This window comes from Papio anubis, chromosome 1 (genome assembly GCF_008728515.1).
Source record: "Papio anubis isolate 15944 chromosome 1, Panubis1.0, whole genome shotgun sequence".
Lineage (NCBI taxonomy): Eukaryota > Metazoa > Chordata > Mammalia > Primates > Cercopithecidae > Papio > Papio anubis.
The window spans coordinates 115441634-115468850 of NC_044976.1; the positions used below are offsets into that span (position 1 = coordinate 115441634).

At 41.4% G+C, this 27217-nt stretch overlaps 1 protein-coding gene across 1 annotated transcript in view; it reads right to left on the bottom strand.

Moving 5' to 3' along the window:
* Window positions 1-714: 714 nt before the first annotated feature.
* VTCN1 (V-set domain containing T cell activation inhibitor 1) overlaps window positions 715-27217 on the bottom strand; it is a 71746-nt gene continuing 45243 nt past the window's right edge. Inside the window, exons 3-6 of the mRNA XM_003892477.3 lie at window positions 14366-14713; window positions 10904-11182; window positions 4730-4900; window positions 715-2341 (exon numbers count right to left, since the gene is read on the bottom strand). Of these exons, the coding sequence (XP_003892526.2) occupies window positions 4776-4900; window positions 10904-11182; window positions 14366-14713 (752 nt within the window). The 3' untranslated portion in view covers window positions 715-2341; window positions 4730-4775. The remainder of the gene's footprint in view (window positions 2342-4729; window positions 4901-10903; window positions 11183-14365; window positions 14714-27217) is intronic.

The following is a 27217-nucleotide window of genomic DNA, read 5'->3' on the forward strand; positions in this document are numbered from 1 at the left end:
CTACTGTGTACTCATGGACAAAGCCAAATAATCTGGGCCAGGATTGTTTATGCTTTCACAGTTTGCTTTCTCAGTTTGGTTCGGCATTGATCTCTTCTTGCAGAAAGCCTATATTGGGACCAAACTGGGAATGCAACAGGGCAAAGTTGGTCTAAAAATCCTCTGGGAATTTACCATTTGGCAATTAAATTTTCTGTAGATTACATCTCTCTACCAATTACCAGTGTGACTTTTAGAACGTTATAAAATCTGAGCATACCCAGTTACATTTCTTTTACCTTGAGCCTCTGGGTCTTGATCTGAAAAATTAAAGGACTAGAAAAGATGACTTTGAATTTTTTACAGCTCTAATATTTGAGAATTTAATAATTGCTCAGTAGTGAAAGTCAGATTTCTTGACACTAGAGCAATTAGTTTGTCCACCTATACATATTCCTCCTACATTTATCTGCCTGAAGCCCATTGCCACTAGTATTTTCCGAGATGGAAATGTGCCAGGCTGGTATAAGCCCAGTGGATTTTCACCAAGAAACTAGACCCAGCCACCCAGCCCATACTCACAGTCTTATCATTCCTCCCATTCATTTACCCATTCACTCAACAAACATTTATTGGAGGCCTGTTAAGTGCTAGGTACTAATCTTTAGAACCTACTCTATGGCTTTTCAGTCCATCTTGCCTTCACTCACTTTTTTTGACAAACCAGGCAGACGATGGTGTAGGAAATGTATATTTAATCATTCTCTTGAACGATCAGCACTCTAAAATCAGTTTTCCATAACAACATGTAATACAGTCACCGTGGCTCCAAGGTCCAGGAAGGCAGTGGTTAACACATGAAAAGTGTGGGAAGGGGGCTGGAAACATATTCTTTTCCATCAAAGCTTCATTCCTCAGGGCCTCAATTCCAATAGTCATCGTCCTTGCTTTCAAAAGTCTCTGTGTGCTTCGTGAAAAGTATATGTTTGTTGCCTTAATTTGAATCGTGGCCAGGCAGGGTCTGGAGATCTAAATTCAGAGTAAGAAAACCTGAGCTAGAACTCAGGCAGCTCTCTTACAGAACTGGGCTTGCAGGGTAGAATGAAAGGAAAGAAACTTAGAAGCTCAACAAGCTGAAGATAATCCCATCAGGCATTTCCCACAGGCCTTGTCAACTCCGTTCGCTGAGAGATGTTATCCTGGTGCCTGATAGAGTTCTGGCTCTCTGTGCTGAGGCAGCAGCCAAACAGACAGAATGCTTACTTGCCAGTAACTAATGTGAGGAAGCAGACAGCTTTGTTGGCTCCCCTCTTTCTAGGCCCTTTTCTACTCGAAACCAGGGTTTCTTAGCCCTGACACAGTTGACCCTTCGGATTGGGTAATTGTATTGGGGAGACATCCTGTACATGGTAGGAGGTTGAGCAGCATCCCTGGCCTCTATCCGCTAGATGCTAGTAGCACTGTATCCTCCTCCACTCCCTCACTGTGGTAACAAAAATTGTCTTCAGACATTCCCCTGGGGATGGGGGGCGAAATCACCCCAGCTGAGTCCCACTGCTCTAGATGCTATTGAAAACTGAGGTCATAGCTGTCCATGCAGGACGGAAAGGAGAAGCCTCAGAGTTTGTGATGACAATGCCATCTATTCAGGGTGAAAGGTCCTTCCCTGGACCATTCACGGATGAACATCATCTGAGAAATAAATCCACATTTGTTTAAAAAGAAGGTGCTCAGTTTATTTATAAAATCAGTGTTGCCGACTGCTTTGTTTATGCTAAAATTATGATCATTTTTCTTATCTTTGGCATTTGTCAGTTGGGAAGGGAAGCTGAGACACCTTTGGAAGCATCATAAAAAGTAAATCGTTTGACCCATTACTAAAATGCAGCTGCCCCTGAGTTGCGAAGTGGCAGTCAATTAGCAGCATCTTAGAGTACCTACTACAGCTTAATTTGTGGAATATAAGATGTGGATATATTGGGATAGGCTTTCCAGGAGTTTCCTCAGAGCAGCATTACAGCACATATAACTAAAAATTCAGAGACAAAGGACATTCACTATCCTATCCTCTCACTCCCCAGGTGATAGGTAGGGGGAGGTCCCTGAGATCTGGGATCACTTGTTCCATGTGCACTTTACTTATCACTCTTAACACACTTGCCTAGTTCAGATGAATTATTTTCCCAACTTCTAATATGCCTCTGAAGATAGATTTATCTTGTTCATGTTGGAGTCTTTTGCTTTTGGCTTCTTTTTGTTTCTTGTTCTTGTTTGTTCACTCCAGACTTCCAGATATGAATTCATTTCCTCCCAGAAATATAAAACTAGGTCATATCTGGTGGTGAAATACTTCTGTAGATCCCTGGGATTGTGGAAATAACAGCAATAAGATACCACTATAGCCATTCACAAAACAATTATTGAGAACTGAGAGCTTCCCTGCCACTGCGTGGTGTATCTCTTGTTTAGAAAGGGGCTTATTTTTCAGTATTTTGATGTTGTTCTATTGAGGTCACATGGTCCCATGGGTTGCTGGGGAAAAAGAGATAGCTTGCATCTCTCCTTAATGGGGTATCATCCCAGTGGCAGTCTCAAGGAAGAGATGGGTCCTCATAGTAAATGAGAACTGAGAGGAGTCTGGGCAGTCTCCTGAATAGAGGTGGAAGGGTGGTTTCTGCCGCAATTCCTAACCAGGGAGTGTGTGTGGCCTAAAATGCCATGACTCATTATATTGTGTGTCTCAAATAATGTTCTATTCATTTACTTTTATTAATTTTTTTTGAGATAGGGTCTCACTCTGTTGCCCCGGCTGTAGTGCAGTGGTGCAAACAAAGCTCACTGTAGCCTCAGCCTCCTGGGCTCATGCAATCCTTCCACCTCAGCCTCCTGAGTAGCTGGGACCACAGGTGCACCTCCATGCCTGGCTAATTTTTTAATTTTTTTGTAGAGATGGGGTCTCACCATATTGCCCAGGTTGGTCTTAAACTCCTGGGCTCAATCAGTCCTCCCATCTTGGCCTCTCAAAGTGCTGGGGATATAGGTGTGAGCCACTGTGCCCAGCCTTATTCATTTACTTTAAAAAATCTACTTGATTTATGGTTATTCCTCTATGGTGCCAGGGAGGAAGAGGTGGACTGCAGCTAACTGGGTAATTGTATGTAAGCCTACATGTGCTGCCTGTGAATATTATCCATTAGATGTATGTCATGGCTTTTTTTTTTTAAGCTGTCAATTATTACTGTAAGGGAATACAAGGTAAAGATGAGTCAGCTATGTTATATAGGACATTTTATTTAGTTGCAGGTTATTAAACACTCATTTGCAGTGTTGTGGGGAATCAGTGAGAGAAAAAAGTGCTTTTCCCTGTACTAGTGAGATTCCCAAGTTACAGTTTCCTTAGGGAAATCTCTGCTGACAACTGCGGAGGATTGGAAATGATGAAAACTGGCGGGTTTCCTTACAAAGAATCTCCTTTGTTCGCTGCACTATAGTGAAATATTGGAGAACAAGAGAAGGAATGAAAAGAAGCAGATCAACAGATCTTTACCTGCCCCTGAGGACTTAGCAATGTAGGCAAGGAATACACGTGCCTTGGAGAGTGTAAGCTATAAATCATACATGCATGCCAAGAGGATGTAAAATACAAAGACCCTCGGGAAGGTGGGATATAAGCTAGGAAGCACTTTCCTAAAATGGATAAAGGAAGTAGTGGGTATAAATTGCCATAGAGTAGAGAAGATTTTCAGAAAAAGACAGTGAGGGAGGGAGCAAGACCAGAAAGTAACGGTAGGTAGCAGGTAGTGGTAGGCAGCAGTAGTGGTAGGTAGTAATGGTGGGTAGGTATGTGTCTGTGACTTTAACTTTGATATAGTAATACCCAGAGAGTCACTTTAGGCTCTGGAGCAAAGGAAGGCTATGATGAAATCATGTTTCAGAATACTTCGATTCTGGCACCGTGTTTCCTATCAGCTAAAATAGGGAAAGGAAGGAGCAGGCACAGTGTTTCAAAACCAGTCTGGGTGTGAGATGATGAAGGCTGGATTAGGGTCCATCTGAGAGGCAACATGGGAAAATGTGATAGGTAGGGGTTAAGAAATTGACATGAGGGACAGAGGGGAGACAAAAATAGCTCTGAGGCTCTAAACCTGGAGGCTTGGTGGGGATGCCACTGAGTAATATGGGAGTATCAACTGGAATTTCATGATCTCAGCTTTCTACACATTTCATATGCAGAGGAATATTCAAAAGGAAATATCCTAACAACCATTGGAGCCAGAGGACTGAAGTGAGAAGGAAATCTCAGCAGGAGGGCTAGTTGGTGAGTCATCTGCCAACTGTCCACGGGGGCCGGCTGGAGGGGCAGGGAGGGGTTTTCATGTGAATGATGATATGCACGTCATTATGCTTTATAAATAACAGTGAAATTCAGGGTCATTAGTCAGGGCTAAATATCTCTTTCTCTTCAATAAGTTATTTTGCCTTCATTGATGACTGAGTAACTGATAAGGTATTTGAATTTACACAAATACTTGAATTGTATGTTATTTTTCCTATGGGTCTGTCAATGAAGTCTAGGCTGTTTGCTTACCTAACAAATGATTACCTTTCCCAGTACTAGTGGAAATAATGTCACAGCCCTGGTGTCATTAAATGTTTCTCTCTGTGGCTGATGCTGAAGGCTATCCAACTCTCATTAGGAGCACAAGCACCCATAGAACCAGTCTCCCACACCATTTGTGATTAATCTCACCTGTTGTAACAATGACTTTGCATGCTTTTTTTGTGGCCGAGGCACATTATTTTAGCATCAGGTAAGGGGCGAGAGGCAGAAGTGCCCAGCTGATGGCAAGGAAAGAAGAGACACACAGAGAAGCCTTTGAGTTTAGCAGCTGTAGGTGACTCCGTCTTTTGATCTCAGATTCTGTGAAGGGAGAGAAAAAGTTAAGGGTCAGCAGGAGAAGCCGGATATCTTCTTCACATGACTGGTTAGCAAAGAAAAGTACCTGAAAAACAGAACAAGTTGTTCCTAATACAGGCAGTTTTTTACCCTTTGCCCACCTTTCCATAACTGGCTTAAAAATAGAGTTTTCTCTTTCTTCAAAGAAAATTCCATTCTGTGGTCCACTCCAGTGAACATTCAGCCGAATGAAAAACTATACCAATAGAGAGATTGTTATTGGTTACCAAATAAAGAATAGGCTAAACAAATAGCCATGGCCAGTTCTTGGCTTGAGATGCATTTTTCCTCCAGGCAGTGATCTTTAAAGGATCCATGTCATTACATTAGCTTTCATCATACCATTATAAAGTGTCTGGGAAGTATTATTCCCATTCTGAAGTAGAGAAAGGTAGATGTAAAGAAATGAAATAATACTTCTTTTGCTCGATTTCCTCCCTAGACAATCCTATCTCTCTCTTTTTTTTTTTTTTTTTTTGAGACAGAGTCTTGCTCTGTCGCCAAGGCTGGAGTGCAGTGGCCGGATCTCAGCTCACTGCAAACTCCACCTCCCGGGTTTACGCCATTCTCCTGCCTCAGCCTCCCGAGCAGCTGGAACTACAGGCCCCCACCACCGCACCCGGCTAGTTTTTTGTATTTTTTAGTAGAGACGGGGTTTCACTGGGTTAGCCAGGATGGCCTCGATCTCCTGACCTCGTGATCTGCCCGTCTCGGTCTCCCAAAGTGCTGGGATTACAGGCTTGAGCCACCGCGCCTGGCCCCAATCCTATCTCTTTTATTTCATTTCAGCTCTGTCACTTACCAGCTGTGTGGCTTTAGGCAAGTTACTCAATATATGTGCTCCAGTTTCTTCATCTATAAATAGGGCTAAAATACTAATAACCTACTTCATAGGGTTCTTACGAGGATTAATGAGTTAATGCATGCCAAGCACTTAGAACAGTGTCTGGCCCATAATAAGCACTCCATAAGTATTGGCTGTAAAAACGACAATGGAACCAACATCACTCAAGCCTACTAAGCATCACTTTCATGCTGGTCATTTCCAAGTCTACCTCCTTAGTTTGAACTCTGTCCTGAGTTCCACATCTAGATTTCCAGTTGCTGCTAGATATGTCATTTAAAAACATAATTATTCAGTAAATATTTCTGAGTACCTACTATTGGGGTTCAAAGGAGTCCAATAAATAACAGCCTCTTCCCCAGCTTAGCTCTGAACCAATTAAAGAGAAGGATAAAAAAGTAAGGCAACTGGAAGATCAAAATATCACCTTTAGTGCTGAAAATCTGTTAATAGAGAATGAGGCTTTGTAGGCAGGCAAGTGGGCTACAGCCTAGACTCCCCAGTCAGACAGAACCAGACTGGCACAAGTCTACTGCAAGAGCAGATTCTACCCCTGAACAACTGACGGCCTGGAGGAGCACAGCAGAATGGACACGGGCTTCCTAAGCGTTAGCAAAAACGAAGAGAAAAAGAAGGAGCTGAGCTACTTATGTCCAGCTGCTCCTAATACACTCATCAATCAGATAAATTAATTCCTTGTTCTCCGGGGAAGAGTGAAAGAGGGAGGAAGAGAGAGGCTAAAAAGATTACACTGGTGGGGATCCCTTCCCATAAAAGGAAATATATGGAGTAAGGGTGTAGTGTTTTCCTCAAAACCTATCACATGCCGGAGTATTGTGCTAAGCACTGGGCATCTCTACCTGGGTACACTATGGGCATTTTAAACTGAACATCTCTAAAACTCTCATCTACTCCTCATACATGTTGCTCCTATGTTTTGGGTTTTTTTTTTTTTTTTTCCTGGTAGCATCACCAACCTTCTAAGTATCCTGGGTAGAAATATCAAACCCATTTTGACTTGTGATTTCTCTTGACTTTCACATTTGCATCACCAAGGACTGCACATTATTTTGTTTAAGCAACTTTTGATTCTTCCCCCTTTTCTTTCCCATTGCCCCTGCCCCAGTTAACACTCTCACAATTTGTCCCCCAGACCATTACTGTAAGCTCCTGACTTCATGTCTTCCCATTTTATCCAACCCATTTTTTGTCTTCCAGCCTGAACTCTGCCTTATCTATGGATCCACTTCAGTCATAATTAACAACCCTTTCCCATAGGTACTAAATCTACACTGTGATTAATTTCTCTTTTGATACTTACACTATTCATTTCAGTATCTCAGGGTGCTTAAAAAAGTGCTGTGAACATACTTGGCACACAATAGATATTTGTTAAATGAATGACCTAAATTAGTAGTATAAGCAGAGAACACAGGATGTAAATCCCACGGCCCCACTTAATTGTTTAAAAACATGTATGGAGCACCTACTTTGTGTATAACAATAAGAAATTCTGCTATTTTCTTAATTTTGAGCTACTAAACGTTGTATTTCATCCTAGACTGACACTTCAAACACTTGTTTTGATGTATCCAACAAGCATGTAAAGAAGAAAGATCTATTAATTGAATAAAAGGTGTGCTCAATGTCTATGTCTTGTTCAGTTATGGCTCTTGCTACTAGAAGACATTATTTACACAGTTTGGAGCTTTTTACTGAGAACTGGACTGAGATACTGTTGTCAGCACCCATTGTTTTAAATGACCGATACTTCAGTCCCTCCTTCCTTGAGTCCCTCCTTCTCTTCTGGGAAGGCCTTTCATCAGATACTGACTCATTGGCCTAGGTATGGGCAGCTGACCCAAGTTGAGTCAAAGTCCTTCTTGGGAATGTAGCATGAGACTGATGAATTGAGGTTCAGTCTCATCACTCTCTTAAGAGATTTGTAACTATAGGTACGCTTGGCAACCACGTCTTGCCATATGGACTAAAACAAGAGAGAGTAAAGAAAGAATTAAGTAGAAATGAGAGACAAAGAATCTCAATGGGATTTAAGTTCCTGGTTCCAGCTGTTCCTGAAGTCAACTGAACTTCCTGTCTTTGGTTCCATGACATTCCAGTACACTTCATACATTTCCCTTTCAGCCTAGGTTTATTTATACCCGTTTTCTGTTACAGGCAACTAATAATCCTAACCAGGATAGTTGCCAGTTTGTTCCTCAAGATGGCGCAAGAGCTCTCACTCTCACATACGATTTTTTAATTAGATACTTTTAAGACATTGCAGTAAAAACACAACAAATGTACCATCTTAACCATTTTTAAGTGTACAGTTCAGTAGTGTATATCCACATTGTTATAAAACAAATCATTAGAACTTTTTCATTTTGCAAATCTGAAACTCTATACTCATTAAACAAAAACCTCTTTCTCCTTCAACTCCTCCACCCTGCCCTCTGCTAACCACCGTTCTACTTTCTGTTTCTGTGAATTTGACTGCTTTAGGTGCCTTGTTTAAAACATACAGTATTTGTCTTTTTGTGACTGGCTTATTTCACATAGCATAATGTCCTGAAAGTTCATTCATGTCTTAGCACATAATAGGATTTCCTTCCTTTTTGAGCCTGAATGTTATTCTATTGTATGTGTATACCATATTTTATCTAGTCATCTACTAATGGACATTTTGGGTTGATTCTACCTCTTGACTTTTGTGAATAGTGCTACTGTGACCACGGATGTGCAAATATCTGATTCAGACTCTGTATTCTTTTGGAGGCATACCCAGAAGCTGGACTGTTAGATCATATGGTAGTGCGTCCAGAATTGGTTGCTTCTGGTGGGTTCTTGGTCTTGCTGACTTCAAGAATGAAGCTGCGGACCCTCGCGATGATTGTTATTTTTTTTTATTTTTTATTTTTTTCCTCTTTGAGATGGAGTCTTGCTCTGTTGCCCAGACTGGAGTGCAGTGGCACGATCTCGGCTCACTGCAAGCTCCACCTTCGAGGTTCACGCCATTCTCCTGCCTCAGCCTCCCGAGTAGCTGGGACTACAGACGACCACCACCACGCGCGGCTAATTTTTTGTATTTTTTTTTTTTTAGTAGAGACGGGGTTTCACTGTGTTAGCCAGGATGGTCTCAATCTCCTGACCTCGTGATCCGCCCGCCTCAGCCTCCCAAAGTGCTGGGATTACAGTTGTGAGCCACCACGCCTGGCCTGAGTGTTACAGTTCTCAAACACGTTGTGTCTGGAGTTTGTTTCTTCAGATGTTCAGATATGGCACGTCTGGAGTTGCTTGCTCCTCCTGGTGGGCTCCTGGTCTCGCTGACTTCAGGAATAAAGCCACAGACCACTTCAGTGAATGTTACAGCTTTTAAAGGTAGTGCAGACCCAAAGAGTGAGCAGCAGCAAGATTGATCGTGAACAGCGAAAGAACAAACCATCCACAACCTTGGAAAGGGACCCCAGTGCGTTGCCGCTGCTGGCTCCGGTGGCCAGCTTTTATTCCCTTACTTAGCCCTAACCACATCCTGCTGATTGGTCCATTTTACAGAAGGCTGATTAGTCCATTTTACAGAGTGCTGATTGGTCCGTTTTTACAGAGTGTTGATTGGTGCATTTACAATCCTTTAGCTTGACACAGAGCGCTGATTGGTGCATTTACAATCCTCTAGCTAGGCAGAAAAGTTCTCCAAGTCCCCACTTGACCCAGGAAGTCTGGCTGGCTTCACCTCTCAGTAGTTATTTTTTTTAATTGTTTTGATGACACTTTATACTATTTCCTATAGCAGTTGCACCATTTTACAGTCCCACCAACAGTGCATTAGGGTTCCAATTTTTCCACATCCTCACCAACATGTTATTTTCTGTTTTTGCTTTATTTTGTTTTGCTTTTAGAGTAGCCACCCTAATGGGCATTAGGTGATATCTCATTGTGGTTTTGACTTGCATTTCTCCGATAATTAGTGATTAGCATCTTTTCATTTGCCTTTTAGTTATTTTTATATCATCTTGGGATGAATCTGTCTTCAAGTACTTTGCCCATTTTAAAATGAAGTTATTTGATTTTTGTTGTTGTTGAGTTGTAGGAATTCTTAATATATTATGGATTGAAATCCCTTATTTAGATAAATGATTTATAAATATTTTCTCACATTCCATAGGCTACTTTTGTGTGTGTGTGTGTGTGGGTGTGCGCAATTTATTTTTAAAATTGATATATCAGAGTTGTAGATAATTTTGGGTTCATATGTATAATTTCAAATTAAAAAATCATAAGAATATGATTTATTCAGTTAGATTCAGCAAACATTTATAGGGTACTTATAATGTGTAAGGTATTTTGTGCCCAGTGCTAGGTTTGATTTAAATGGCGGCCTCCTGACATACTCCTTTCACTACAGTTTGAACCCAGTTTATCCCCAGGAAAGATGGTCTTAAAAGTCATAATTCAGTCTATGCATTCTCTTGATACTAGCTCAACCTAAGGTTTTGTATGCACTAAAGCACTGCAGGGAGACTAGGGTGCTGGGTCTTCTCAGCCAGTTCTCAGCTAGGGTGCTGGGAGACCAGTTCCATCTAAGGGTTTCAGATTAATCCTGAGCCAAATTAGTGGGATCATGAGTCAGTCCCATGAGGGATGAACAAAACTAAGTCAGACTCCAGACTTTAGTCTTCAGATTCACAGGCTTCTCAAAGTCAGGATGGAACCAAACCTTGGTTTCTAGCCTAAGATTTGGAGGGCTTGAAGTCCAGCTGAACATATCAAAGATGTCAAGTAATTAATTATCACTTCCCCACTGCTATGCCAAGGTAGTCCTACCAAGTTACACAGAGCCTCAGAATCCTAAACACTGTTCCCCAGACAACTGGTCAATGAGAAAGCATACAAGATGAAACCTAATTGCCATCTTCGACCTATATGTCATACATATTGTTTTTGTGTTGGGCTTTCTCTTATGTAATACAATCTTAACTGGAATTGAATGATCAAACTCTTAGTGAAGAGGACTCTGTAGAGATTTTTGTGCCTTGGTATATATATCTATTAATGTAATTAAATTTTAATTTAGATTTTACTCTTTCCCCAGTAAATCCATACAAAAGTAGGGAGGAACCCACCTGTCACTTTGATATCCCCTGTTGCTTTGGCAATGTCATTTTCAATCATACAGGAGTATGTGTTGTTGATCGTAACATTGTACAGCACAGACACAACCTTCATGGTCACATTCTCAGAGTTCAGCTCAAAGCTGGTATTGGAGACTTCCGAGAAGTTGGCTCCCTGGTCAACTTGGGATGCCCAGACCACTGTGGGCTGGGGGAACCATCGGGGAGCCTCACACCGCAAGGTCTCTGAGCTGGCGTTATAGTCCACATTCACCTCTGGCATGCTGAAGGCTGCAGGGTCAAAAGTCAAAAAGGGCAGATGCCAAAGTCAGACACATAAGACAATACAGCCTTTGAAGTGCTAGGTCTTAAAAATGCAGTCTTCTTTTTTTTTTTTTTTAACCATTGAAGCTACTCAGTATTCCTCAGAGGTCCATCTGTGTGTGGCCAATTGTATTATAGGCACGAATAATTATTTGTTCATAGTATTGCTATACATCACAACCCATTGGCCAATCACAGACCCCAAGGACCTAGATTCTAGGTATATTATTGTTACAATAGATAATTTTCTCCAAGTAAGAGGAACTTCAGTGGTCATAAAAAAGCTTATCCCTTAGGGAAACTAGGCATTTTCCTAGGGACCTATGAAGCTTCCGGATTTTATGTATTTTTCTCCCTGGAGGATAAAGTTAGAGTGGGGAGGGAGAAGGAGAAAGAAGAAACAAACAGCATTCATCTATCACCCAGAGAAATTCCATCTACAAGCTTTGTCATCACAGAGATTTGGAGTTTGCTTGGGTAGAGACTGTCCAGCTCTGGTATCCAGGGATAGAAATAGAAATTTGTTTTCCTCCAAGGTAATTCTCCTCACTGGAGAGGTAACTGCATTTTGAAATTAAGACTTAGCTTCCCCCCATATCCAGGCAGAGAGACAGCTGTGGAAAAATGTTAAAGCCTGGACTTTTTATGGGGGCAAAATATAATTTATTAATTTATTTGGCATCTTCCTTTACCTGGGACTGAGCTGGTGCTGAGTAGGTAGTAAAAGGAAAGCCCTTGCCTAACCCTTAAGGAGTCTGTTATCGAGCAGGGGAGACAAGACTCATATGCTCGGAGCAGGCAGGGAACACGCTCTTGGGAGATGATGTGGGAAACTAAGTTTACATGACAATGAACCACCATTCATTGAGGGTATACTCTGTGCCAGTACTGTATTCCAGACCTTATTTCATTTGTTCCTCACAACACTCCTGTGAATACTATTGTCCCCATTAAAAAACAAATCAACTTTTAATTTTGAAATAATTTCGGGTGTACAGAAGAGTTACATAGAAGGTATAGAGTTCTGGCATAAGCCTCACCCAGTTTCCTCTAATGTTAACATCATAAATAACCAATGTGCATTAGTCAAAACTGAGAAACCGGCCAGGCGCAGTGGCTCATGCCTATAATCCCAGCACTTTGGGAGGCTGAGGTGGGCAGATCACCTGAGGCTGGGAGTTCGAGACCGGTTGACCAACATGGAGAAAGCCAGTCTCTACTAAAAATACAAAATTAGCTAGGTGTGGAGGCACATGCCTGTAATCCCAGCTACTTGGGAAGCTGAGGCAGGAGAATCACTTGAACCCAGGAGGCGGAGGTTGTGGTGAGCCTAGATTGCGCCATTGCACTCCAGCCTGGGTCACAAGAGCGAAACTCCATCTCGGAAAAAAAAAAGAAAAAACAGAGAAACTGTCATTGGTACATTACTATCAATTAAATACCAGATTTGATTTGTATTTCAAGTTTTTCCACTAATGTTCTTTTTCTGTTCCAGGATTCCATCCAGAATACCACCATGCTTTAGTCATCATGTTGCCTGATTTTCTTCTAGTCTGTCATGTTTTCCCAATTTCTGTATATTCCATGACGTTGACTGTTTTGAGGAGTACTGGTTAGGTATTTTGAGGAGTACTGGTTAGGTATTTTCCATGACCTTGACAGTTTTTGAGGAGTACTGGTTAGGTATTTTGTAGGACGACCCTCTGTTGGAATTCATCTGATGTTTTTCTCCTGATTAGACTGAGGTTACGGGTTTGAGAGAGGAAGAGCACAGGAGGCAAAGTGCCCTTCTCATGACATTGTATCAGAAGGAACATGCTGTTAACATGACTTATCAATGATGTTAACCTGGATCACCTGACTAAAGCAGTGTTTGCTGGATTTCTTTGCAAGCTGGATTTCACTAAGTCCAATATACCCTGAGTAGGGTAGGGAAGGTTTCAAGCTCCATTTTCTGGAGGGGAAGAGATCTAAATAAATTATTTGGAATTCATCTGTAAGGGGAATTTGTTTCATATCCCTCATTTATTTAAAAAGTATGAAGTCATATGTATTTATTCTATACCTTTGAGTTATAATTCAATACTATGTTATTTATTTTGTTGCTTAAATTGCTACAGCTTTGCCATTAGAAGCTCTTTCAGTTGGCTCCAGTATCCCTTTGACATGACCCCATTTTAAGATGAAGAAACTGAGGCTCAGAGAGATTGCTTTGCCCAGGTCACTGTACGTACACAGGTCTGATTCTAGATCTGAGCTTCGAATCATTGCACATACATGTTATGAGGTATGCAAGAAAGGCCTGTGTATACTAGTTTAGGCTGGAAAGGCCCGGTTTCGATCTATCCTTCAAGGCTGCCCTCCAATGCCAGCTTCTCCAGGGGGCTTTCCCGTGCCTCCCCTCCTATGCATTTGAACGGGATCTCTCTCTTCCTCTCAATCACTCTATTTATATTTCTCTTAAAGCATTTGATACACTTTACTAATTATTATCATTTACAGACTTTTATTATCTCTGTCTGGACGCTTAACTCTGTGAGATCTATACTATGAGCTCTGCAAGGGTAAGGGAAATCTGTTTCATCGTCTTTGTACTCCTCACAGTACCTGAGTCCCTTGTATATAAATTCAGAAAACATATGTTAAATTGGGTTGGCAACAAAGGGTGGATTTCACTGTTGCCGGGGAAGGGGAATTAATAAGTTTAGAGGGCAGTGTTGTTTTCATTTTGGTTAGTTCCCTTTGAACTTCTAAAATGTGCGCACTGTCATGAGTCTCTGAAGGTACTGATTTCAGGACTGGACTTGGGTCTACTTAGCATGGAAATGTCCCAGGCTAGGCTGCTCTTATTAGCTATACCAGGGGCTACCACAAAAGAGACTACATTTATTTTGTCAAATAGAGAATACACCGGGAAATTCTGAAGCAGCGAGAACCCAGAACAAAAGATTTTTAAGGCCTCTCTTATAGTTGGCTACTTTTGGGGTTGGTGTGGGTCTTGGCCATAAAATGGCAAAAATAGCTGTTAGCAGAATTGGGAGCGTCATTGACGGATATTGGTCATAACATGATATTTCATCAGCAACTTGTAATCTTTAGCCTCAAATACTTTTGGTGCTTTAAAAAAATGTCTCTCCAAAAGTAACTCACCTCCAGTTTTATACTCAAGGTTAGCATTCCCCTTGCCTTTAGAAGTGATGATATAACATTTGTAGGTGCCAGCGTCTGTAAGTTGTACATTTTTCAGCCGCAGAGAGGCATTGCCAACTATCACTTGATCAGCAAACACTGCTGTCCGGCCTCTGAACATTTCATCCTGCTCCGACAGCTCATCTTTGCCTTCTTTGAACTCATGGACCAAGCCTATAACACCTTCCTTCAGCCATTGTATCACGATATCAGAAAGTTTGATGTCAGGTTCAAAAGTGCAGCTCAGGATTCCATCCTCCCCAATGTTCCCAGCTGAGGCAACAGTAGTGACTGTGATGGAGTGTCTCCCTGCAGTTCAGGAAGCAAAGATCAATGCTAAGGGAAGCCTTGGAACTTCTACAACAAAACCCTTCATTACTGAAAGCCAGACAGAGACTTCTGTGATAAATTAAAAATACAGAAGAACATGAGAGGCATTAAGAAAAAGAAGACAAGAAGAGAAAGAGCAGGAAGACAATCGTTTTGATATATATAGAGAGCAGATCTGTCATATATAATAGCTTATGTAAGACCAAGTAACCCAAACCCTGAGAACACATTGGACTTGGGGTTTGAAGATGAAAATTCAGGTCTTGATTTTGTCACTTAATAGCCATGTAACCTTCAATAAGTCATGTAACCTTCTTGGATCTTAATTAATTGGAGGTAACAATATCTGTCTTACCTACTGTATTAGTCCATTTTCACACTGCTGATAAAGACATACCTGAGACTGGGAAGAAAAAGAGGTTTAATTGGACTTACAGTTCCACATGGCTGGGGAGGCCTCAGAATCATGATGGGAGGTGAAAGGCACTTCTTACAAGGTGGTGGCAAGAGAAAAATGAGAAAGATGCAAAAGAGGAAACCCCTGATAAACCCATCAGATCTCATTAGACTTACTCACTACCACAAGAACAGTATGGGGAAACTGCCCCCATGATTCAAATTATCTCCCACTAGGTCCCTCCCACAACACATGGGAATTATGAGAGTATAATTCAAGATGAGATTTGGGTGGGGACATAGCCAAACCACATAATTCCATCCCTGGCCCCTCCAAATCTCATGTTCTCACATTTCAAAACCAATCATGCCTTCCCAATAGTCCCCCAAAGTATTAACTCATTTCAGCATTAACTCAAAAGTCCACAGTCCAAAGTCACATCTGAGACAAGGCAAGTCCCTTTCACCTATGAGCCTGTAAAATCAAAATCAAGCTAGTTACTTCCTAGATACAACGGGGGTACAAGCATTGGGTAAATACAGTCATTCCAAATGGGAGAAATTGGCCAAAACAAAGTAGTTACAGGGCCTATGCAAGTCCAAAATTTTAAAGCTCCAAAGTGATCTCCTTTGACTCCAAGTCTCACATCCAGGTCATGCTGACACAAGAGGTGGGTTCCCATGGTCTTGGGCAGCTCTGCCTCTGTGGCTTTGCAGGGTGCAGCCTCCCTCCCAGCTGCTTTCATAGGCTGGCAGTGAGTGTCTGTGGCTTTTCTAGAAGAACAGTGCAAGCTGTCAGTGGATCTACCATTCTGGGGTCTGGAGGACAGTGGCTCTCTTCTCACAGCTCTACTAAGTGGCACTCCAGTGGGGACTTTGTGTTGGGGCTTCAACCCCATATTTTCCTTCTGCACTGCCCTAGCAGAAGTTCTCCATGACAGCCCCACTCCTGCAGCAATCTTCTGCCTGGCATCCAGGCATTTCCATACATCTTCTGAAATCTAGGTGGAGGTTCACAAACCCCAATTCTTGACTTTTGTGCACTCACAGGCTCAACACCACATAGAAGCTGCTAAGACTTGGGGTTTGCACCCTCTGAAGCCATGTCCAAGCCCCTTTTGGGCACAGCTGGAGCAGCTGGGACACAGGGAACAAAGTCCCTAGGCTGCACACAGCATGGGGACCCTGGGCCCGGCCCACAAAACTGTTTTCTCCTAGGCCTCCAGGCCTGTGATGGGAGGGGCAGCCATGAAGACCTCTCACATTTTCCCCATTGTCTTGGGGATTAATATTCAGTGCCTCATTACTTATGCAAATTTCTGCAGCCAGCTTGAAATTCTCCTCAGAAAATGGGTTTTTCTTTTCTTTCACATTGTCAAGCTGCAATTTTCTGAACTTTTATGCTCTGCTTCCCTTATACAACTGAATACCTTTAACAGCACCCAAGTTACCTCTTGAATGCTTTGCTGCTTAGAAATTTCTTCTACCAGATATCCCAAATCATCTCTCTCAAGTTCAAAGTTCCACACATCTCAAGGGCAGGGGCAAAATGTCGCCAGTCTCTTTGTTAAAACATAACAAGAGTCACCTTTCCTCCAGTTCTCAACAGGTTCCTCATCTCCATCTGAGACCACTTCAGGCTGGACCTTATTGTCCATATCACTATCAAGCTTTTGGTCAAAGCCATTCAACAAGTCTCTAGGAGGTTCCAAACTTTCCCACATTTTCCTGTCTTCTTCTGAGCCCTCCAAACTGTTCCAACCTCTGCCTGTTATCCAGTTCCAAAATTGCTTCCACATTTTCAGGTATCTTTTCAGCAGTGCCCCACTCTAGTGGTACCAATTTACTGTATTAGTCCATTTTCATGCTGCTGATAAAGAAATACCTGAGACTTGGAAGAAAAAGAGGTTTAATTGAACTTAACAGTTTCACATGGCTGGGTAGTCCTCAGAGTCATGATGGGAGGTGAAAGGCACTTCTTTTTTTTTTTTTTTTTTTTTTTTTTTTTTTGAGACGGAGTCTCGCTCTGTCACCCAGGCTGGAGTGCAGTGGCCGGATCTCAGCTCACTGCAAGCTCCGCCTCCCAGGTTCACGCCATTCTCCTGCCTCAGCCTCCCGAGTAGCTGGGACTACAGGCGCCTGCCACCTCGCCCGGCTAAGTTTTTTTTGTATTTTTTAGTAGAGACGGGGTTTCACCGTGTTAGCCAGGATGGTCTTGATCTCCTGACCTCGTGATCCGCCCGTCTCGGCCTCCCAAAGTGCTGGGATTACAGGCTTGAGCCACCGCGCCCGGCCAAGGCACTTCTTAAATGGCAGTGGCAAGAGAAAATGAGAAAGATGCAAGAGCGGAAACCCCTGATAAAACCGTAAGATCTTGTGAGACTTACTTACTACCAAGAGAACACTATGGGGGGAACTGCCCCCATGATTCAAATTATCTCCCAACAGGTCCCTCCTACAATACAAGGGAATTATGGGAGTATAATTTAAGATGAGATTTGGATGGGGACACAGAGCCAAACTATATCACCTACTTTAAAGGTTTCTTATGAGGATCAAATCAAATGGATATTAACTTGATTTGCAAACTGTAATTACACATATAAGGTATTGTTATTCTCAGTTAACCAGAAGTGGCACAGAAGTGAAATCTCATGTTAGCTAAATGTGGCTAGTCATTCTGAAGAATGCTGAATTCTAAAGTGCTATGACTTTTATCTCAATTTGAATGATGAAGAAACTAAGGCATTGAGAAAATAAGTGATTTGATCAAGTTTACAGTGCTAGCTGTAGCATAATGAAGAACTGTGTTTAATTCGGTTGATTTTTGGTTTAACATGAAAGCCACCCTCTCCTCTCCAAACATACCACCAGTAGAAATATTAATTATGTGCCAGCTGTATCCAACTACTTCTTCCTCACTTGGCCAGACTACAGCCCACCCAGTCAGGGAAGGATCAATCAGCTGTTCATTGTACACTGGGGGCTGCTGACTGAGGACACCTACTGGGGTGATTTAATTAACTGAATCTTCTTGAGAGGCTCTTTCTGTGGCTTGGATATGAAACTAAGGGCAGATGGCCTTGGAGCCCAAGAAGAGAGTGGAGGAGACACAAAGAAGTATGGGGGAGAGACCATGGGAGAGAAAAATGGAAAGAGTCTTCTATCCCCAGAGCTGTCTTGGATCCTGGGGGTGTTCAGGTCTAGTTCCTGTCCTAATCTCTGCATATCCTTTAAACAACACCTGATATTAAAGTGGCCTGCACAAATCTCTCTTTCTTACAGCCAAAAAAGCCCAACATAACGGGTCCTGAGCACTTCTTAACTGGACTTTTCAGCTTCTTTATTGATATTTCTACCTTTCATCTTTGCCTCCATCCAATCCACTTTACATGCATTAATCCTACAGGTAGACCTTCTTACAATATAATTTGAACATGTCTGTTTCCTAATCACTCATCTTTAATGGTTCCTAAGAGCTGTGGAATGGATTTCACATTTTCCAGCCTGACCTTCAAAGCCAAATACTGCCTGGTACATAGTAAATGCTCCATATATATTAGCTCTTATTGCTATCTTTGCAGCCCTATCTCCAACTACATCCTCTCATAGTCCATTCTGTCTATCTGTATCAAATTATTTGTTGATTTTCTGCCTTCAATAAAAAACACACAAACAAAGCAGACATGTGTGTTTTTTTTTAATGTAAGAGGTAAACATTATCGGCATAAGGATATCCTTGGCTCTTCTCCTCTTCCAGCCTATTAGGGGTTGGAATTACCTCATTGACTCCTAGACCTCTACAAAGTAAATGAGGGTTATGAATGAGGAAGAGAGAACTGGAGAAGCTATTCTAGATGGATTTGCGGCAGAAAGAACAGAAGGCTACTGATGGAAGAAAAATTATAGCTAGAAAAGGAGGAAGAGGAGACAAAAATAAGTACATAGCCTGGTTTGGAAGGATGTTTTAGAGGCTTGAGATTGTGAGAAGAGAGACTTTGGAAGCAGCTGCCATGCATGGCCATTCCTGTGGGAGATCTGGGAGAGGAATTATAAAAGGGGACAAAATGAAGTTTTTGTGGTGTAATAAGAACACAACACACCTCCATTCCCTGCGTTGGCATTTTCTTGAACATTGATTTAAAGATTCAGTTTGCTTTTCAAGTATTGTTACTTAAAGACTGATATCCAAGGCATCCCAGGCTAGCATGGGTTATACAATTACACTATGCGCCTTCACACCCCTGTTCATCTTGCACCTTTTAATTCACAGCTCACACTTCTTTACCACCAGTTATCCAAATTCTACTTATATTCAAGTCTGTTCAGATGGCAGCCCTCCCATGAAACCTTCTTTTAATTAACGAAACGAAAAATTAGTAGATTCTCTCTTTACTTTCTTGTAACCTTTTTTTTTTTTTTTTTTGCCTTTATTATAGCAGCTATCTCCCTCTACCTGGTCTCTAGTCTATCTCTGGAACTAGTTTGTGAGTGTTTCAAGAGCAGAGACTGTCTTAATCCTATCTGTAAGTCCTGTAGTGCCTACAGCTATGTTTCTGCAGAGAAAAATAATGTTTGTTGAGTTTATGAATAAATGAATAAATAAATGGAAATCAGTAGAAATCAAAGCATTGTTTGAGATAGGCTAAAATTATTGTAGGGGTAAGGGATGTTTGGCGGGATTACCACATCTAAGTTTTGGGGAAATGTGAGCCAGTGAAAAGGAAGGCAATAAAAATACAGAGAGGTTCACAATAAAATCATGAATCAAATACAACCATGTTAGAGCAAGGGTAAATTTGAGGGTTGTTGATAAAGTGCCGTTAAAGTTGAATTGAAAAATTACTTCTCAGAAAAAAAATACATGATTAGCATGGTTTATGGAGAGAATGAAATGGTAATGACATATCTTAGTTCAGTAATTGTATTACTGAATTAATTGTAATATGTTGGCCTTGAGCTCACAGGTAGGAAAACCAGCCACCTATCTCCCAGAGAAGTTAATGATTAAAAGCAGCAGCTGTAGAGTGCCCCAGGGACCTGCTGCAGGTTCTAGTCATTTAAGGTTGCATTAATGATGTGGCAGATGGAATGAGTGTAATGTTGATTAAATCCCCTCCACCTCAATGTCAAATAAAGAAGAGAAATAAAAGCCAGTGAGAACTTAAAAAAACCATAGGGACCTAGCCATTGCTTTGCACCCAGAAAGCAGTCAGTAAAATACTTGTTTGTTAAGTGAATAAATGATTGTTAAAAGTGATAAAATTTAATTTGCAAGCAACCACATGTAAATATTACTTCTCACAAGAAAAGAAACTATTCAGACTTGCAAACAAACATAGGCTCAAGAAGGATTATACCATCTGACTTCGTATGACTCTCCAGGCCTATTGACCACCAGAGATTCTTTCTTATTTTTGTTTTCTGGAGACAGAGACTCACTCCACCAAAGATTCTTGTGTGATTTGTTGAGTCAAAGGACAAAAGGGCCCCATGGAGATGGGTTAGAGGCAGGTACCTATTGATAGAGAATTCATTAAATGGGCACAGATTTTAAGCATTTCATTAGCCTCTAAGATTTCATCAAACCCCTTTAAAATTGGAAGACTGAGCCACTTACTGAAAATTAATTATCCAGCTTGTGAGGGCCAATTACTAGCACAGCTCCTGTCTGCATGAGGAAAGTGGGGCTGTTAAAGCGGGGGCAAGAGGAAACCTGAGCAGCTCTGTGTTCACACGGCGGGAGGGAGTACTATTCAATCAGCGCTCCGTTGTAGGAGCAGGAATATCTTGAAGTGGGGGTACGGGTAACACAAGGCAAGGATTCTTTGCAGAAACTATGATGCTGGGGCAGCCTACAGCACTGGATAAAACCTGGAAAATGAGTTGTCCTTTGAAATGACTCAGAAAGACAAGTTCTGTACATTCCAATAGCATAGAGAGCATGCTAGATGTCTTCAGCAGATGGTCATCAGCATCTGCTAAAACTCAGCTGTCCAGATGGGCACCACAGCACACGGCTTACAAGGTGGAAATGCAAAGATTAACCTTGGGATCACACCTGTGAGTGCCACTCTTGCCAAAGAAGACGGTGGGGTTGAGAGAACAGTTCGTTCTGTGAGAAGAAATTTAAAAGGACACTGGGCCAGGCCAGATACGGAACAATGTAGGAAAGCAGCAGAACATGGTGTTTGAGAACATGGCACAGGTACAGGCTGTCTGGGTTCAAGTCCCAGCTCTGCCACTTATTGGATATGTAACCTTGGTCAAGTTTTCCAACCCTTTATTTCATAATTTTTTAAAATATGTAAAATGGCGATACTCCCTTAGAGGGTTCCTGAAAGGACTTAATGACACGATGCAGGTAAAGTGCTTAATACAGTACCTGAATTGCCACATGCTAAACCTTAAATCAGTATTGATATTGATAACCATTATTAACTAGAATCATTTGGAAAGATTGCAGATCAGAGCCCCAGGAGGTAAGGAAAGCAACATTTCACTAAATGTTTGCTTACAGTGACTCATTTTAAGCCATGAGAGAATAAGAATGACCATTATGCCCATTTATGGATAAGGATAGAGACTCCGTGAGGTTAAATGGCTTGCTGAATGCCTTGGATCTAACTGTTAGTGGAGTCAGGGTCAGACACAACCTGGTCTGGTCCTGAGCCTATGTCCTTTCTACCATATTTTGCTGATACCCGGGGCCAGATTGAGACATGTAGAGTGCCAACCCAATAAGAAGGTATCCCTACTTCACTTAAAAATCCAAACAACTAAAAACCACAAAATAAGTGTAAGAAAGGCCCATAGCTGTTTATTTTCTCAGATGACTCAGAGTTTTTTTTTTTGGATAGATCAAATATTTTCTAAATAAACTGTGCGATGTTTCCGTTTTGGTGTCATCAGCACACACCTAGTTGGTTTATCCAGTGTCTGAAGCTGGAGCATTACTATAGTGTGATGGGTCCTTCACCAGGTTACTTAAGGGTTTGTGTCTGCTGCTTGAACCCCAACAGCTGGGCGGTGAGCCAAGGCCTTGGTGCCCAGCTGAGGAGCAGATGTCCCTGAGAACCTAAACATCCCAGACAGTATCTGAGAACACACCAAGAAAAACAGTCTCATTGCAAACACACCGCAGGCAAAGAGCCAGAAAACCAGCTTAAATGCAGCTTAGACATGGGAGATGGCACAGATCTCTAGGGCTGTCTTGTGCCGCCCAGGAGTGCCCTGTATGTAAGTCCTAATAAACTCAATTACTCACGAGACTGGACTTGTCTAAGTCATTCTTTGGTCTTTCAGCTGCTTCCCAGTTCTGGCAGGGGGGTGGGGGTTGTGGGGGAGATGCGGGACACATGTTACAGTTTCAGGTTTTGCTCCTAACAATTATTAGGAGGCAGCATCCTGTGGCTTCAAAGGAGGCCTTTCCTGGTGTGACCAGGAAATTGTGCAGTTCCCAGGAGGTGCTATAGGAATGCGTTAATAATAGCAAATTTTTACTAAAAGCATTGATGGCATCAATATAAATAACAATGGCAGTTGCTTATCACACACAGGTGTCAGGCACTCGATAAGAACTCTCCTTTAATTCTCACAATGACCCCGCCTGTTTTACCAGTGAGGAAACGTTTAAGTTGTATCCCAAAGGATATACAGTTACTGTGAGCCCTGAGATTGGAATGGCTCTGATTCTGAGATTCCTCCATTATACAGAGCTGTTCAAAGTCACTCAGAGAGTGGGTGATAGCGCAGGGACTGGGCTGGGTATGGTTAGGGGCCTTTCCATCACGTCTCCTTCCTTCTTGAAGGCTTATCCACAAGAGCTGTCCTTTAACCAGGGGCTGATTGGAACCCCTCCACCTCTCTTTCAAATGGTCCACCCCAAATGCATTTTATGTTTTATGGGGTCTTTATTTAGAATTTGTAAGGAGCAGGATGGCTATGCAAAGGTGGCCTATACAGCATCAGGAGAGTTACAAAAAAATAAAATTTCTTTCTGTATTGGGGAAAAGTTTTACATTTTCAAAAGCTATAGTCTCAGGAATCATGCCTGCAAGGCAAACCACAAAACACCCTTCTCCACCACAACTCTGTGTGGACGTTGTCCTTGGTATGGGGTGATGGGTAGGAGTGTAGGTTAGGGAAGCAAATTCCCAAGGCTGGAAATACAGCCATGCTCACTTGCTGACTGTGTGTGTCCTTCCAGAAATTTCTCATCTGAACATAGTAATAACATCTACCTCCTATTTGTTGTGTGTGGTAAGACAAATCATGTATGCAAAGTTATTTAGTACAGTAGAGTGCATGAAGAAAGGATTCAAAAGATGTTATCATCATGATAAAGTTTAGATATTTGTCTTCACCCAAATCTCACGTTGAAATGTAATCCCCAGTGTTGGAGGTGGGGCCTGGTGGGAGGTGTATGGGTCATGGGGGCAGATCCCTCATAAATGGCTTGGGCTATCCCTTTGGTGATAAGTGAGCTCTTGGGCTCTGAGTTCACATGAGATCTGGTCATTTAAAAGTGACCACTCTCTTTCTCCCTCTTGCTCCTGCTTTCGACATATGACATGCCTGTTTCCCCTCGCTGTCCATCATGATTGAAAGCTCCCTGTGGCTTCACCAGAAGCCAGGCAGATGCCAGCACCATGCCTCCTGTAAAGCCTGCAGAATCATGAGTCAATTAAACTTCTTTTCTTCATAAATTACCCAGTCTCAGGAATTTCTTTATAGCAGTGCAAGAATGGCCTAATACACATCATTGTCTGCTTAATGCTTTTTTCTTAATTTCAATGTCTTATATATTAAACCAACTAACATTTTATTGAATTCATGTAAAGTGTGCTCATATGATGATCTCTGATAAAGGTTATAGTCCTTTTAATAGAGGCAATCAAAAAAATCGAACTAAACAGTATTAAACTAATAAACTGCCCATTTTATCCAAATAACCAGCTGTCACCCAGTGAAATGGGAAGGAGGCAGAACACCTTTTTATTGGCAGTAGTAGAGTTTCAAATTTTTAATGGTACATTACTGGATTGAGTAGACTATTACTTCTATCTATTCACACCTCCATGCATCCATCCAACTGTCCATTCAAAAAGCACTTAAGGAGCACCCTGTGCATTCAAGGAACTGAGTTCAGTTCTCAAGGTGGCTGTCGCTATGCAACAGGAAAAGATATGAGTAGCAAACCTGTTGACTAACACAGGGAAGTTATGACATTGTGAAAATTCTTGCTAGGGTAGTCAACACCACTAACAACCAAAAGATAAACAACTCTCTGAGTTCTGATGCCAAGTCAGTGAGCCTCAGGTCCAAGAAAGTTTTGTCATTAAGATTTAGAGTGACAAACAAATACTAGGGTTTTAATTGAAGGCGATGTATAAGATCAGGAATAGGGTAAATTATAATTAAGAGTTAAACCTTAGTGAGGAAGGTACCAAAATGTACTTTAGCATTCATATCTTTAAAACTTATTCTAAAATACTTGGTTTATCAGTCAATATTTTATTTCCTTATAAAGAATATATATGTAAATCTGAGAGCAGTGGCTCACACCTGTAATCCTAGCACTTTGGGTGGTTGAGGTGGGCAGATCACTTGAGGTCAAGAGTTCGAGACCAGCCTGGCTAACATGGCAAAATCCTGTCTCTACTAAAAATACAAAAAATTAGCTGCATGGTGGTGAGCCTGTAATCCCAGCTACTCAGGAGGCTGAGGCAGGAGAATCACCTGAAGCTGGGAGGCAGAGGGTATAGTGAGTCAAGATTATGTCACTGCACTCTAGCCTGAGTGACAGAGCAAGACTCTGTCTCAAAAAAAAAAAAAAAAAAAAAAAAAAAAAAATCAGCCAGGCGTGGTGGTGCATGCCTGTAATCCCAGTTACTCGGGAGGCTGAGGCAGGAGTATTGCTTGAACCCAGGAGGCAGAGGCTGCAGTAAGCCAAGATTGTGCAACTGTACTCCAGCCTGAGCGACAGAGCAAGACTCTGTCTCAAAAAAAAAAAAGAATATATATGTATATAAACATAAAGTGTATATATACATTCATGACATTACATACATATTATATTTATATACATACATTTACAAAAGTTTTTGTATGTCTGTATTGAAGTATACAAACATAACAATCCACACATCATAACTGTACAGCTTGAAGAATGATTATAACTTTATTCCAGGTAACCATCATCATACCAAGGAATAGAACCTTACTGCCCTCCCAGCAGTGCGCTCATGCCCCTCCTCACTGCTACCCGCTTACTTGTCCCCAAAGATAAGAACCATTATTATTATTCTACCTTTTACCAGCAGAGATCATTTGCCTGTTTTTCAACTTCATACGCATGGAATCATGCAGAACTTACTCTTTTGTGCTCTTCTGTAGTTCCACATTATGTTTTGCCTATGAAAGTGTACTCAGTCTCTGTCACCAGGAAACAGAAACTAAAACCACACAATTCTACAACACCCAGTATTGGTGAGGGCGTGGACAGCTCGATCTCTCATGCATTGTTGGTGAAGAGTAGATTGGCTCAACTTTGAAAAACGGAATGGCAGTATCTACTAAAAGCTATTTATTGGCCTTTTGTACATACTCCTTGTGAGCTGCTTTAAGACATTAGAAAAAGAAAGATGGCCAAATAAAGCAGGAAGAGGAATATTAATAAAGACAAAAGCCAAAATTAGTAAAATAGGAATACAAATCAGAGAAAACATAAATAAGCTAAAAGCTGGTTCTTTCAAAACTACTATAAAGATAACAATATCTTATAAATCTATTTTAGTATATGAGAGAGAAAGAGAGAACAGAAGAAAGAAAACGAGAGAGACAGAGAAGAATAGAGAGAAAGACAGAGAGAGAGAGGAAAAAAAAAAACAACCAATATTATGAACAGGAAAAGAAATAAATTAACATAGGAAATCAATATTAGAATGAAACAGGCTAGTGAATTCAGAAACAGATCCCCACACATCTGGATACGTGATTTACGAACATGATGGCACTGGAGGGAAGTGGGGGAAGGACAGTGTGTCCAATAAACGGTGCTGGGTTTACTGGATACCATAAGGAAAAAAATGAAACTTGACCCCTCTCTTGTACTACATACAAAATTAACTTGAGATGGTTTGCAGATATAAATGTGAAAGACAAAACAATAAGGCCTCTACAAGATAATCTAGAAGAACATCTTCATGACCTCACAATAGGCAAAGATTTCTTAAGCAGGTTACGAAAAGCTCCAAATATAAAGAAAAGGATCAACAAAAATTAAAATTAAGAACTTCTGCTCATTGAAAAACATCATTAAGAGAGTGAAAAAGCAAAGTGTAGAGTTTAAGAGATTTGGCGATGCCTATAACTAGTTTGCATCCACGATATACAAGGAATTACCTACAAATCAAAAAGAGAAAGACAAATATCCCAATAGAAAAAAATGAATGAAAGATAAAATATACATGTTATTTATTTTTTTATTTTTAATGTAGAGACAGGGTCTCTTTTTGTTGCCCAGGCTGGTCTTGAACTCCTGGCCTTAAGCAGTACTCCCACCTTATCCTCCCATAGTGCTGGCATTATAGGCATGAACCACCACACCTGGCCTAAAATATACATGATTGATGATGAAGAAAGTGGGAAAGGGATTAATGTCTTTTCTAGCAAACAACTCTAGCAAGTTTTCTTAGCTTTGACTTTGTGACAAAATTGAGTGGCAGCATGTCTACACTGGAGGAGTGTGGCAGAAAGATCTCTGGAATATAGAAACTAAAGTTACAGAGCTTTGGTCATGACTGAGTTAAAATGAATGTGTTGGACTGAATCAGATGGTTTATGAAAAAAAGAGCAGAAAATTCGCCTCAGAGAAGACAGCTGCCAGCCTTAACTCACTCAGTGTCAAAATTAAAGCAGCATCCATAAAAGATGCTTCAGAGGAGTGGCCTAGGCGGAAGAGGAAAGTGAAGACTCTTCTGCAACTGACATTGGTTAGCTACGTTCAGAAACTAGCCATCTGAGGCCGGGCGCGGTGGCTCACGCCTGTAATCCCAGCACTTTGCGAGGCCGAGGCGGGCGGAT